Below are 14399 nucleotides of genomic sequence, written 5' to 3'. Positions count from 1 at the left end.
AGTACACTTTTTCTGTTCTCTTACCTAAAAATGGGATCTTTGACATTCTTAGTCCTTTACACTTGTGCTGGCTTGCTAGCTAAATGGTATACTAGCTTAGCTACTTGGTTTTACATATTTCTGAGCTGTGGGTATGTTGGTTTTGCTTAACCTCAACAAGCACAAAGAGTTCAAGCTGACAGATATGATATCTGGAACAACTTCTGAATGTTGTTAGTGCAACATAAGAAATACACGTAGTGTGTTCCATACCTATTTCAGAGATCAATTTTTTTGTCTATTGCTAATTAAAGAAATGCAGTCTCTCCAGAATGGCATAACACAATGTGATTTGCCTCCCTACTGTCATTTTCTCGGCAGTGTTGAATGCCCCTTCTTTCTATAGTGACATGTTTTGGAATTTTTTTTATCTTCTTTGTCACCTTCCGCCCACCCCACTTTGTGCTTTTGTATTTAAACAAGATTTCTCTGCTAGGACATAGTCGTCCTCTGCTCTTCACTCTTTAACAAGGAGTTAATCCCATCTGAATGCTATGGGGCATATTTGTCCTTTACAGCAATTTTGTGACAATTTGCAAAGCAAGACAATCTGTATCATATGGGAATTGTTCTGTGATGATGCTCAGGCACTGAAAATGTCACACTTTTGTCAGTCCATTGTTTATTGAGCTGTTAAATTTTCTTTTCAGCGTAACTAGCTGAAAATTTGTGTAGCCATGTTCTCAAAGTTAGCTTAGTTGGTACTTGCTTGTGGGTTGAGGTACCACACTGTACTCCATATGAGTTTTTTTTTAAGTTTGGTTGTTGGGTTTTTTTTGATTCTTCAAAGACTGATTTTACTACTTGTAATAGTTGCAATCATCTTGCTCTCCTTATTAGGAACTTACGTTTTTCACACATTGAGCTCTCCCATGGAGAAGCTATTCTCAGGTGCTCTTGTATAATGGAATATAAATATTTAAAGAGTATCTGTTTCTCTGCTGTAGAAGAAATCTGACCTGTTTGTGATATTGAATGGATAGCAGATCCGCACAAGGGTGTACTTGAATACAGCAGCTTCATAAGATCAGTTCTCAGTTCCTACCTGTATAAATTATCTAAACCACCATAGTTTATTAGGGACAAAATATATTCATTAGGGATAGTTCCTCAATTTTTTTTCCACTTTTTTATTGGTCTAAGTTGGGAAGATGACAACTTTGGAAAGTTATAATATTTAATAATTCAGTTTTCTGCATAATTTAAAATTACCTTAGGTTGAGGTTAGTTATAATATAAAATATGAAAGGAACTTGTTTGTTTTAAAAAAAGGAATTTTGAGAAACAAGCTTTAGGAAACGTGCTGTGATAATTCAAAAGGTTACTACTCTCAATCTGCTCATGGAGGCAAGATTAGCAGTAGGGAATATCTGTCTACATCTCAGTTGCTCAGATATGAATCCAGTTGGTTTCTTTTTTTTTTTTTTTTTTAGCTGAAGTTGCTGATGGAAAATGTGAGTTAAGATGATATGAGCCTATGAGCTGAGGTGGTAGCGCACATTCCTTCTGCAAGGGTTGCGATGGTCTCTGAAGGAGAGATTGGTATATCATTAACCACCACCCCCTGTCCCATAATATATGCATGGATATTATTCCTCTATTCCTTAGCTCCCCCTGTGCCCCCACCTTGCTTCCCTGAATCAGAACATTTGATGACTTGGGCTCCATCTCTGGAGATGGTCGCTTAGGACAGGGAAAGTGGCATTTTAGACTGTTGGGTGCCAAGACCCACTTGAGTTGAGTCACAGGATCACAGAAAGGTAGGGGTTGGAAGGGACCTCTGGAGATCATCTTGTCCATCCCCCCTGCTTGAGCAGGCACACCCAGAGCAGGGGGCACAGGAACGCACCCAGGCAGGTTTTGAATGTCTCTGGGGAAGGAGACTGCACACCCTCCCTGGGCAGCCTGTGCCCCTGCTCTGTCACCCTCACAGTGAAGAAGTTTTTCTCATATTGAGGTGTAAAGTTGCCACCATACTCACCTGGTTCCTCATGAGGCGCATCCTCCTTTGGTTCAAGTGGTTTCTGTAACATGCAACTCAAATCATGGGTTATTTTCCCCCAAGTTTAAATCTCCTTGAGATACATGCTGGATTTCCCCATCCTTCCACATTACCCACCAAATGCACTTGAGCAAACATAATCTCACGAATGGCTTTGCCAAGTCCCAGGGTAGGAGCAACCTACACAGCCTTTTCCAGCCACTAACAAGCGCTGGACTCTAATATGCAGTGCAGTAAGCAAGCTCAGTGACCAGCAGAGGAGCTGGCCAATTAACAACTATTACGTGCTCTGATCAAGGCTGTCATTGTCTTTAGCCCCACACTGAGCACCAAGAAGGACTGTGGTGGGTTGACCCTGCCCATGAGCTAAACACACACCCAGTGACTTGCTCACTTCCCTCTCCCACAGGATGGGGAGAAGATAGAAGGAAGATGCGAAGATTTGTGGATAGAGATAATGGCAGTTTAATGGAGAGAGCAAAGACTGCATGCTCAAGCAGAGCAAAAAGAGGAATTAATCACTACTTCCCATCAGTTGGCAGATGTTCAGCCATTTTCCAGAAAGCAGGGCCTCAGCATGTTTAACGGCTGCTTAGGACAAGAAATGCAATAACCATGAACATTCTGCCTTCCTCCTCTTTTCCCTGAGCTATTTTTTGCTGGGCACAACATCATATGGTATGGAATATCCTTCTGCTCAGTTGGGGCTGGCTGTCCTGGCTGTGTTGCCTCCCAACCTCTTGCCCACCCCAGCTGCTGGCTGGGGGGAGAGGGGGACAGGGCAGAGTGGGAAAGAGAGAAAGCCGCAGTGCTGTGCAAGCACTGTCCACTAATAGTCAAAATATTTGTGTGTTATCAGCAGCATTTTAGCCAAAATTACAAAGCACAGCACCGTACAGGGTGCTGTGAAGAAAATAGCAGCCAGCCTCGGTACATCATCCTACCAGGGAGGCTGTGGATTTGAACTTGTGAAGTAAAATTGCCCAAAGCTTGCTGGTAAAAGGCCTTTACCTGAATAACTACTGTTACTCGCAGTAGCATTACTGTAGCTGAATAACTAAGAGAGTTTTAAAGCTTTTGCATCTCTGTGCACTTTACTGCATGATTTGTGTGGGCTTTACTGTTTCATAGCTAAGTGTGCATACAAAGAAATGAACATGCACGTGATCGCACAGTTCTCCATTGTTTGTTCCACAGAGCAACATCAGAAAGAGGAATATTCTCTGTTTTTCTCTAGCTTGAAGAGTAGAAAGTGGGTCGGTAAAATGATGGAAGTACTTGATGCTTCTATTTAACTTAGTGACAATTACTAGATATTAAGTCACCAGTTCCTCAAACTGCTCACTAGAGAACCCTGTTTCCTTGCTGTGGGATCTTTTTGTGTAAAAGAAATTGCCAGTTATATGAATATTCTTAACAGGTAGAACATTCTTTGCCTTTAATGTCTTATCCTGTTATGTTCTTACAAGACTTACTCATGCTTGAAATTGGTCCTTATTTTCTGTCAATCAGCAGAGCTGTGGGATGTATTAGAGAGGCAAGCACTGGAATTTCATAGCTTGATGTGTCTTACTGCTCTAATTTGCAGGTTTCCTTATGTGCAGTGGTCTTGCATTATTATTTTGTGTGGGTACTGTGTTGTTGCTGCCCAGATATGTAAAATGGGGCAGATGAAATGTGAGAGGATGGAAAAGTGAAAGACATGATGAGACCGTCATGGGGCTGACTGAATATGACACATTCTAAATAGACAGGCTGCTGCTAGGGAAATGGCTTGCTTTGGTTATACATAGGGGCTAACTACACGTCTCTTTCTTTTTTTTTCCTTTCTTGCTAGCAGTGACAAGACAACACTGGGCCTCTGCAGTCTCTCCCCCGGTATTCTTGGGTTGTTCTGGCCTGTCCACATTGTTTCTGTAGCTTTCGTGGCTCTGGATGGCTAGTGAAGAGGGATGTTCAGTCTAATGGCCAATTGCTGCAGCTGGTTAAAACGGTGGCAGGAACCTGTCAGGTAAAGATCTGAAAATATTTTACATTTCTGTGCTCAGCTTCCCAAGCTGTATTTCATGTCCTCTCACCTATGTTTTACTTTATTGGCTATATAACATTCATCTGTATTTTTAATTCTAAGATAAAATCCATCATTTTTTTTCCCCCAAGAGGGAATCAATACATCTTCTGAACTTAAAAATCAAATGTTAATCGTCTCTAATTCAGGTACTTTTTATCTGACTCCAGGAAAATATAAAGTTCAAAATATTGTCCTTTTCATACTGTTCCCTCAAGTTGAGCATTATGGGGTGATGCTAGAACATTTATGTAAAGCTTTTTAGGTTTTCATTTACTGGTTTGGTTTCTGCATTTTGACATTCTGAAGTGTAATGTGATAAAACACTTTGTTGTCAAGAGTAGACTGTAGCCCAGTGTATTATCTAAGTATCTTAATACTGCGTTTTGTGGGTAGCCTGGTGATCCATTCTCACTTATGGAATTCCGCTGTCCTCATTTGTTTCTTTTGCTTTTATTTTGACATCCTGCATTCTTTCCCCTCCAATTAGCAGAGACGCACAGGTAGTGCATGGTTTGTTTCAAACTATTTGCAAACTATGGGGAAGGGAAATAAAGGATACACCACACTTATTTATACTTCATGCTCATATAGGAGGATTTGTTCTTTTCTTCAATTCTACATAGTTTAGCTTTTACAGAAGGTGCTGCTGTTCAAAAGACTATATTGGATTGAATAGCTTTCTGACACCACCAATGTGTTACAGACAATTGTGAGTTTATAAATGTTCATGGTTGTTCTAATTTTATCTTACTGTTAAAGTATAATTTACTGTGTTCCTACTGTTCATTTTCAGGTTCTTTTCTCAGAGTGGTTTGGCTCTTCTAAAAGAACTTGTGTAAATTATACTTCATGTATGATGCTATTATAGTTTTAAGACTGGGAATAACAATGTTTTTAGTATTCCTTTTCATAAAGGGGCATAAAATTGAGCAAATTCCTTTTGCTCCTCTGAGCCTTTGCAAAGAGGAGGAACAATTGAGGTATACACATAGATATGTTTTTCCTACTGCTTTGCTTAAAATCCTATCCTGGTATAAATTCTAACCTGTATTCCAGTTGCCTAATTTATTGTACATACTCAGTACTACTGATGTGCACATTTGCAGTGTAAATTGCTCCTGCTTGAAACAAAGGCTTGATGAGTACCAGTGCTGCTTATTTTACACAAGTGTTGTCTACACAAGTGTTGTATACTGCGTAGTGTTGTTCAGATGCACTAGTTGAGACAGAAATAAATTTCTAGTATAGGCGCAACTTTGAGGCAGGGATACAGTAAAAATGCAGGGGAATGGAAATGAAATTACAGGAATAGTTAAAGAGACCATGACCACACCAAAAAAACAGATAAAATTTACAGTACCATGAAATTAGATTTCAGCAGGCAAATACAAGTTGAAAGCAAAATCATTGTCTCATGTGAAACTTACAGCACAGTATTAGACTTCTCATTCCATACCTTGTTCTGTCTAATTAGATGGTTTGATATATTGGACACAGATACACAATTCTAACAGTGCCTGCTACTTGGTATTTTGACACCTATTCTTTCTACTACTTTGTGGTAAATTTGTTATGCACGTATTAAAAATTTAATAAAATAAGTGATGTCTAGCTAGAGGAAAAAAAAGATTTGAAATTTTTTTTTTTTTTCTCCTTATGGAGGAAGGTGACCCTAATAATGGTGGGCCTTGATAATGCTGGTAAAACTGCTACAGTCCGGGGAATTCAAGGAGGTAAGCAATTAATTTGTTTATCATCTAAATGGAGCATTGAAAGAGAGAGTATAATTACTAATTTTCCATCATTTTAATCTAAAAATATTGCTTCGTCCCTAGTTTATCTCTCCCTCCTTTACCCTTGACAGAAAATTTTGGTGATTTACCACCAGAATTGGTACAAGCCCCATGGTGCGAAGACCTGCAGATGAGAGAAAAATTAAGGGGTCTTACCTTTGAAACATAAAGATCCTGGTTTTTGATATCTGGCAAGTCATGCTAGGGTGACTTAGAAAGTAGGTGCCCCAAGTCACGTGCTTCATGCTCAGGAGAAGTAGCAGAGCAAGCTTTGTGTTTGCTCCTTGGCCACTGCACGTAACGCCGTGGTAAGCTAACATAGACCAAACCAGTGGTAGTTCAACAAAGTTGCTACTGGTCTGCTACGTATTTTTCAAAGGTAGTGGCAGAGGCAGGATAGATAGTATGGAGAGAGCCACCCCTTAAGGCATTGCACCATGCAGCATTAGAGCTCTTAGTCCACTGAGACAGAAAAAAATCGTCCATAGAGCTGTTTAATTATCTTGGAAATGCTAAGACCAAATGTTCAGAGTACCTTAGTGCTTATGTGCCTTGAGTTGGCCACTTTATTGTTAACTGTGCAAAATGCTAAATTGCAACAAAATCTGTTCTGGGTTCTTGTTTAAATTTCATGAGCATCGTATTGTATTTTTGGACTAGAGGAAGGTTTTTTCAGAAGTTCAATAGACAGCTGATGGAACATTGTAATTACAAGCAGGCCATCTGTCTCCATCAGTGGCTTTAAGTGAAAGAAAGCATAGGACAAAAACTCTGAAGACCGTAGATCGCATTCTAATCAATAATTACCTCGAATTAAAGCAATGATACAAAATATTCTGGTTAATTCTGTGTTTCACATCTTAGTATTCATTTCAGAAATCAGTGGACCTGATTTTTTTTTTTTGTACGTGTGTGTGCACTTGCAAAGTTGCTTTCAGGCGATCATCCAGTAATGCACATAACTCAGTAAACTTTATATAAAAATCGGTGTTTTAAGTGTGTATAATGAGGAAAACCTTCAAAAGAAGGAAATTGCATGTGTATGTATATAACATAAAGAATGGTTCTAGTGATACATATTTTATATAATTATTTATCACCAGAAAAGCGCTAGCAATTTTTCAGGCACTTACTTCAGTGAGAGACTGCTTGATTTTGGAGGGTACTTTGCACCATCCAATGACACATGCGAGCAGGATATAATTTGAGATAAAACTTAGGCTTAAACACCACCCCCCCCAAAATTCTCTGTGGTTTGGGTTTCTTTTATTCCTTGTGGGTTTGTATTTCTCAATAACTTTCATCTTATGTAGTAACAAGAGAGTGCTTACTGTTTTGGCAGACTTTGGAGACTCCACCTTGACTTTCTGTTTACGTGTGTTATGTAAGCTAATGAATCTTTGCCCTGAAAACATGCGTTTTCAGCCTTCGTTATTTAGCCTTCCATTTGGTTTCAAAATCAACTTTAATGCCTTTATCAGCTAAATGTGACAGTTATTTCTAAAAGACCTTTTCTTCTGGGAAAAAAATGGGATAAAGATGGGTATTTCTAAAGGAAAACTCCAGGAAAAGATAGTTCTGACTTCTGTGACTGTTTCCTAGGGCCTGAATAGTGCTTGCCTTTGTTAACAATAGGGTTTTTTTTTTCCTTAACAGAGCTTGCAGAGGTTAGAACCTTCAGTTAGTCTTCAGGGTTGATAAAACCAGTATTTTTGGCTGTGCACCAGTCATACAGCTGTAGGAGGAGACTGCAATTACGATTGCTGGGTTTTAGCAGAAACCAAATATATTTCAGTTCTTAGGACTGTTAAACCTAGGCAAATCAGCATGGTCACCAAAGTCATATTTGCTAAAATGGATCTGCAGCTTATATGGCAGAACCTTTATTTTTTATATTGAAGACTGTTAATGGAGACCTCACCATACAATAGGAGCAGGTGTTCCAGCAATATCCCCTTACATTCTTGACCATCAATAACTTTCACCCTTAACCAGCTTTCATGTTCATCTCGTTCTCTTGTGAGACCACGTAGTTATGGCTCACAGTGCAAAATGTTCGTCAGAATAAAGTCTGTGGAGTTCTGAAGCTGTAGTTTTTCACAAATAGGGGTCCCGGACCCTTCTTTTGCTGGCATCTAGGCTTACACTGTTCTGGCCAAGGGGTCTGTTCTGAACCCCCACCTCAGCTGTGAGTGAAGCATTCTCTCAAAAAAGGAACGTGGTAGCAGAAGGCTGGTGGTGATTTAGCTTCTGCACTGCTCTTCAGAGCTCACTGCTTTTGACCATGCCTTCATTTCTTCCTCTCAACAAGATGAATTTTACATCTGTTTCTCATGCCTTATGCTACCGAGCTACATAAAACAGTTGCAAAGATCCAATTAACTCACCCCTGCAGAGACAGGTTAGTGGTATGAGGCAAGGACAGGCTTTCTTTGCCCTCCAGAAAGGGAGACAACAAGCAAAAGTATTAAATATAAAGCTACATTTTTTTAGCATATTGCATGACAAGCTAAAAAACTGAAAACAGAAAATAAACAAAGACCAAAGCCTGATCTTGAATAAAGGGAATCAAGTAGTTTACATCTCAGAAGAACATGGTTTCAGTCACTTCATCTTGGCCCTTGAACTTTCTAAGCTCTTCTGGCAACCGTGAGGCATAAAGAACAAATTTGGCAGACCACAAGGCTTCCCAGGTCATAATGCATTAACTGTCTTGTTTGTTTTGTTTGTTTTCCTTCTCAAACTTGGATTAATACCATGCAAATGCTGTATAACTGTTCAGATGGGAGTGTTGGTGGTGAGGTGAAAAGTGAAAACTGCAGTACACTGAACACCACTGCAATATAACTGTGGTGTTAAATGTTGAAAACTGTGGTTTTGGTGCTTTTTTTTTTTCTTCTGCCCGGTGCTCCTCTCTACATTAATGTAAAATAACTGGTTGAGAGACTAGTGTGTTAATTTGAAATTACCTGAGGAGAGGGAAAATCTTACTGTAAAAAAAAAAACCAATACAAACACGTGGTTAGCAATATGGTGTCACTTAACAGGGAGGGTTTGCTCTGTGTTTTTGAAATACGAATTTTGCTACACAAATCACAGTATAAAATCCTCTTTAAATAACTAAGGACACTTTATACTGAAGGCTTTCTTCTTTGAACTCTGACAGAGTCTCCTGAAGACGTGGCTCCAACAGTCGGATTTTCCAAGATTGATCTTAAACAGGGACGCTTTGAAGTCACCATCTTTGATTTAGGAGGTGGAAAACGAATTAGAAATATCTGGAGAAATTACTATGCTGAGTCCTACGGTGTAATATTTGTTGTGGATTCCAGTGACATTGCAAGAATGGAAGAAACAAAGCAAGCCATGACAGAAGTTTTAAACAGCCCTAAGATATCAGGAAAGCCTGTGTTAGTGTAAGTAATGTTCATAAATGTTCTCCTAATAACCTGAAATTTTGTATATTTTGACCTTTAATACACCTTCTAAAGAAGTGTTTATGTAGAGTATAAACATAAGTCTAAAGTGCACTAATACTACTGTAACTTTAGCACTAAGCAATATTACAATTAGTTTTACAGTATTTCTGAAGTACTTATGCCAATTTTAGTATCATACTAATGAGCAAAGCCTTTTCTTCCTGTCTGTCTTTTTTTTCCCTCTTGAGTTGTACATGGTGATACACTGAATCCATTCACTGCATCTGATATTAGATCTTTTTTAGACCTTCTCAGGGATATTTATTTCTCTTTCATTAGCAGTAGAAAAATAATTAGTGTTATTTTTTTTCTCTTTAGAATTAATTACTCTAAATGGTATGATAAGTTAAAGGCTTTGGAGGTTTGGTATAGCAACATGGTGTAAAAATACTGTTACTATTAAGGCCCACATCGATTACTTAGATTGTAAATGGTTGATTATATTCTACAATACCAGTAATCTCTCAGCAGTAAATGTCTTGTTCACTTAACACATGGTGGTGCTGCTGATACATGGTCAACAAAACGTCATTAAAGTCTGACTTTAATGGTAGTTAGCTTGTGCTTTTGTTTCAGTGCATGTGTTCTAACTAAAAAAAAAGTTTCAAAAGGTCTACAGGCATTCCTTCACAGGATAGATATATTTATGAACTTCTCTGATTAAAACTTATTTTTGTAAACTATTGGAAATAAGATTTTATTAGATTTAGCCACACAAAAGGTCTTTGACAGCAAATACTTTTTTGAAGTTAAAAAGTAAACTATGAAAGTTTAAAATGGTTTATCAGGACAATATCTTTGTCTGGTGGGCATGAGACTTCCATAATGCAGTGATTACACAACATTTCTGTGATACCATAAAGAATCTGTAAAGCTAAGAGGAGAGGCCTCCTACTTTTAAGAAGTGTAGTGATGCTCTGGTGGTTGGAGGGTGAAACTGGCTAATCTGTTTTGACCAAAGTGGAGTGTAGTTCAGCAAGCTGATGGTGCATATGTTGCAAAATAGATTACATTTTAAGTTCCGTTGCTATCTGAATGTCATTAGTACAGGGAAGGCAATAAAACCAACTTAATGCAGTTAGTTAAACTCAGATCTGTTTGAAAATGCAACTGTGACAGTTGACAACTGTGCAATGCTTCTAAATAAATACAACTTTAGGGTTTTGTTTTGTTTCATAAAAATCTCTGCGCCTTTATCCTGTAATAGAGTTTATTTGGGTGGCTGGCTGTACCTGCAGAGAGCCCGCTCACTCCCCTGTGACTTGATCCTGCTTTTTGATCCATGTCAGTAGCTGTGTATTAACTGGTCTAATGGTGACTAAGTTTCTTGATGTTACTGCCTTCTTATTGATTGAGGATCACGCGTGAGAACAGAATTTGTTCCTGCAGTGTCCCAGTTCTGTGGAGGGATCCAATAGTTCTTTGTTGTACGCTCCCTATACAAGCCTGCATCTTGAGTTATGAATTCTTTCCTGGATTGTCTTTGTTTTCTGCTTGGTGTCTGTGTTCGTGGCATAGCTGTGCTACCCTTAGCACGCTCAAATCACGTAAACCCTAGAATTTGTTCCAGTATTTGAAGCACTCCTTATATTGTGAAGCCTGCAAGATGTGAAGCGGGGAGGCTTGGTCAGTAAGCACTAGTGTTTGTGGTATGGAAACTGGGTGCTTAGCAAATGACATTAAACTGGTCCTATGCACCTTTCCTTCCCTGAAGATGCCTTTGGTGGGAGATGCAAATCCATGTCACTCATACTTGCCAAATAAGAGTTCTGTGGCTTAAACTTTGTTCCCTTAAATCCCTAAAACTGAAAACTGAAAAGGTATTGAGCAGAATACAGGCAACAGATTTCCAAATTTGTGGAGAAAGTTAGCCTTTTTTAAATATTTTCCTTTTCTAAGGATGTTCAGCTTTTGGTTTATTTTTTGTTTTGGTTTTTGTTTTTTAATAAAGAGGTACTTGATATCTATGTAATAGTAAGTTCCCTAGTATCTTGCTAAGTCTCTAATTAGTGCATTTCAGTCTATACCTGTGTCTGTGAAGGCCAGTATTTACTGAAAACAATACAGTGACTGCTGAGTATTAAATCCAGGAAAGTCGAAGTTTACTTTAAGTAATTCCCTTCTCTCCCATGCTCTTGCAGTGCAGAGCACAATCTGCTTCTCTTTTCATAGAATTTCATGCCAGAGGAGAGAGATTCCTTCTCTGGGATTTCCACACACCACAAGTGAGTGTGTCACTGGTCTGGACTACGGCTTTGTTATTCCAGCACTTCAAATAAACAAGGAGATGCAGAAAAACAGGTGTAATTTTTTTACTCTCTGCTGTCTGTAGATGCACATTGTATGCTTAAATACAAAGTGCTTATTCATTAATGTTCTATTAATTTCCATTTGTCACCTAAAAACTAATGAAAGAAACTAAACTAAAGGAATGAAAAGGAGTGAGCTATAACTTCAAAGTGTGTGTGCGCTGAAGAGTTCTGACAGAGGTATTGGTGTCTTGATCAGAATAAAACAATTAAAAATGTTTATACTCGATATTTATAATTATTTTTAAGCATAGATTGAACCAATGTACCAAAATTTCAAGTCAGCACTGAATTTTAGTCTAATGTTATTCACCCTAAGTTGTGCTATATGCAGTATCTTATACAATGAAGTAGATAGAAGTATGCTGTAAGACTGGATGCAAGTCCATTCCAGAGTTTGAAAGCAGCAGCAGAAGTTGCTGTATATGCAGTATCAGGTGTATCATTGTGTGTACCCAGCATCTGCTTGTCTTTGAAATAACCTGCTGGGTATGCGGGTTTTTTGTTTCTTTTATGCCTTAGAGAGTGTGTGTACTTTTGGTAGATAATAACAAAAAGGCATAATTGCCTTTTGATTTTGCATTTATGTGCTTTCATCTATCTGGACAAAATTAGTTTTGCCAGTTGGATCAGGGAAAAATAAGATCTTCATGACTGTTCGCTAAGATAGACCTTTGAAATAAATGGTTGCTCATCAGACAATTAAATTCATGTATTTGTAAAGGAAGATTCCAGTTACCAGGTTATCATCATATTTGTGACTCTGCTTTAATATTTTCTTTGTTAGTTAATAAAACTTGCAAGGGCCTGATACTGGAGTGGTAGCAATGGTAAGGAGGCAGGAATTTGCCCTTGGACAAGAATTCTGATCTGTCAGAGTTCTCTTCCTAATCTGCCTTTGTACCATGGACTACTTCAGCATATATAAAAGAAAAAACTTGAAATAGAAATTACATTCCCTATTAGGTAAATTAATCCTTATTAGAACTTTTATCCTCTTTTACTTGTAGAGGTCCTGGTGTTCAGAATATTAGGATTTGGATTAAGAAGAGTGCTGTTGTTGAATATTTTAGAAAATGTGTTAACAGTTCAGTAACAATTCCAAGAGGAAATAAAATACACTTTGTATAACCCTTTACTAATGAATAAACACATTCCGTAATATACTCACCTTTTCTTACATACTCTGACCTCTCTCAGTAGTTCCTGAAGTCTTACTCTCTTTCTCCTTCTCTTCCCTTCCTCCATTCAGCATTTCCTCTCTGACCGGGTAAGCACATGCTGTGTTTGGTTGTGGTGCAACAAGCGAAGTACTCGGCTGTCTGTTGCCTTTGAGAATAGGTGAAGTGAATGAATCAAAACTAGCTTTGGTCTCCCTCTTCTACCGGTATGAATTTGATATAGGTCAGCAGTACGGTTGTTGCAGGACCTAACCTTCCTTGCAAAAATGGTCAAAAAAAGTAGTGGGGAAAAAATCTTTTTCTACTCAGGTAAGCAAGTTTTGATGCAATGTAATGGGTGAAATGCATGCTGAATCATGAAGTTCCTTTATCTAAATATATCTCCTTTTTATTTTTAAGGATTTAAAAAAGAAAATAAAATATCCTAATTTAGATAACTGTATGTGTCTTCCTGTAAAAAGTTAATGTTGATTGTAACTCTGAGGTCTGGTTCATTACAGTAAAAACATCTCTGATAGTAACATTTAAATAAAAGTATTCTCCTGTTGATTGCTATGACATGATGACAGGTTTGTCCATTGCTCTATATATTGCTGATGTAGAGTTGGAGTAGTAAAAAAACAAAACCAAAAAAACCCCCAAGAATAGGAAGAAACTTCAACAGTGATACACGTAATGGTGACCAGGGGAGGCTTGGGAGCCTTTGACACACAGTCATTAATGAAAGGAGATAAATTAAACTTTTTTTTAAATTTGAACAGTGCAGTAATTACGTGGTTTGTCTACACTGAGAGATTTAGTGATTCACTCCCTCCCCCACACCTTTTTTTTGTTATTCTTTGGGTGCTGTCACCACAATGAGCCATACCGTGTGTGGCAGCTGATTCACTTACTCCTGCTTGGAGAGAAACAGTTGCATGTCCTCCCTGGTCCTGAGGGGACATGTCTGTGTTACACTGTAGTTTGGTCAGATAGCAGGGGTGTTGACCATCTCAACTTCAGCTCCTACTGATGAGGACAGGTCTCCAACACTGCACTAGCAGGTGTTGCACACTACATTACCCTCATCCTATGTCCCAAAACTTTAAGCATATGATGCAGCATGAGCAATTCTTTCATGAGATGCATTGCACTGATCATTATTTCAGACATGTTGAATTAAAAATAAAATAATATTTTATATGTAAGTCCTAAGGCCAGAGGGATGTCATATGCAGCCCACAAGAGATTGGGGTCAAGTGCTGTAGTGTGGATGTGGCCGGACCTCTCCAGAAGAGGATCTCCGAAAGCTCTTCACTTCAAACAGTGTACATGGGTGCTAGTCCACACTGCTTTATCCAGGGACCAGAACTTGCTCTCTGGCACTGTCCACAAAGACAGCATAGTTATAATTTATCACCCAGGTGAGCAGCTAAGTTAATGTGTGTATTTGGAAGAAGTAGGGGAGGAGAGGTGGGGGAAAAATTTTGCATGTGTCGTCCAGCTAGGAGTGTGATGTGTGCAGTAAAAGTGATTTAATCATAAT

At 38.6% G+C, this 14399-nt stretch overlaps 2 protein-coding genes across 8 annotated transcripts in view; one reads left to right on the top strand and one right to left on the bottom strand.

The window, feature by feature from the left end:
- The window catches only part of ARL13B (ARF like GTPase 13B), a 53222-nt gene that overhangs the window by 1655 nt on the left and 37168 nt on the right, over positions 1-14399 (top strand). For 4 of the 6 annotated variants that reach the window (XM_075103456.1, XM_075103430.1, XM_075103475.1 and 1 more), the window contains exons 2-4: positions 3879-4052; positions 5775-5845; positions 9072-9321. In XM_075103456.1, the coding sequence (XP_074959557.1) occupies positions 3994-4052; positions 5775-5845; positions 9072-9321 (380 nt within the window). In that variant the 5' untranslated portion in view covers positions 3879-3993. The remainder of the gene's footprint in view (positions 1-3878; positions 4053-5774; positions 5846-9071; positions 9322-14399) is intronic. The other 2 variants (XM_075103439.1, XM_075103466.1) reach the window with 2 other exon arrangements.
- The window catches only part of STX19 (syntaxin 19), a 32058-nt gene that overhangs the window by 940 nt on the left and 16719 nt on the right, over positions 1-14399 (bottom strand). The window contains exon 4 of one of the 2 annotated variants that reach the window (XR_012662291.1): positions 12865-13022. The gene's annotated coding sequence lies outside the window, so the exon portion shown is untranslated. Of the gene's footprint in view, positions 1-11328; positions 13023-14399 lie in introns of those variants that run through there. The other variant, XR_012662289.1, reaches the window with a different exon arrangement.

This window comes from Phalacrocorax aristotelis, chromosome 1 (genome assembly GCF_949628215.1).
Source record: "Phalacrocorax aristotelis chromosome 1, bGulAri2.1, whole genome shotgun sequence".
NCBI classification, from domain to species: domain Eukaryota; kingdom Metazoa; phylum Chordata; class Aves; order Suliformes; family Phalacrocoracidae; genus Phalacrocorax; species Phalacrocorax aristotelis.
The sequence above is the reverse complement of the archived record's forward strand: the minus strand, read 5'-3'. Positions and strand labels throughout refer to the sequence as shown.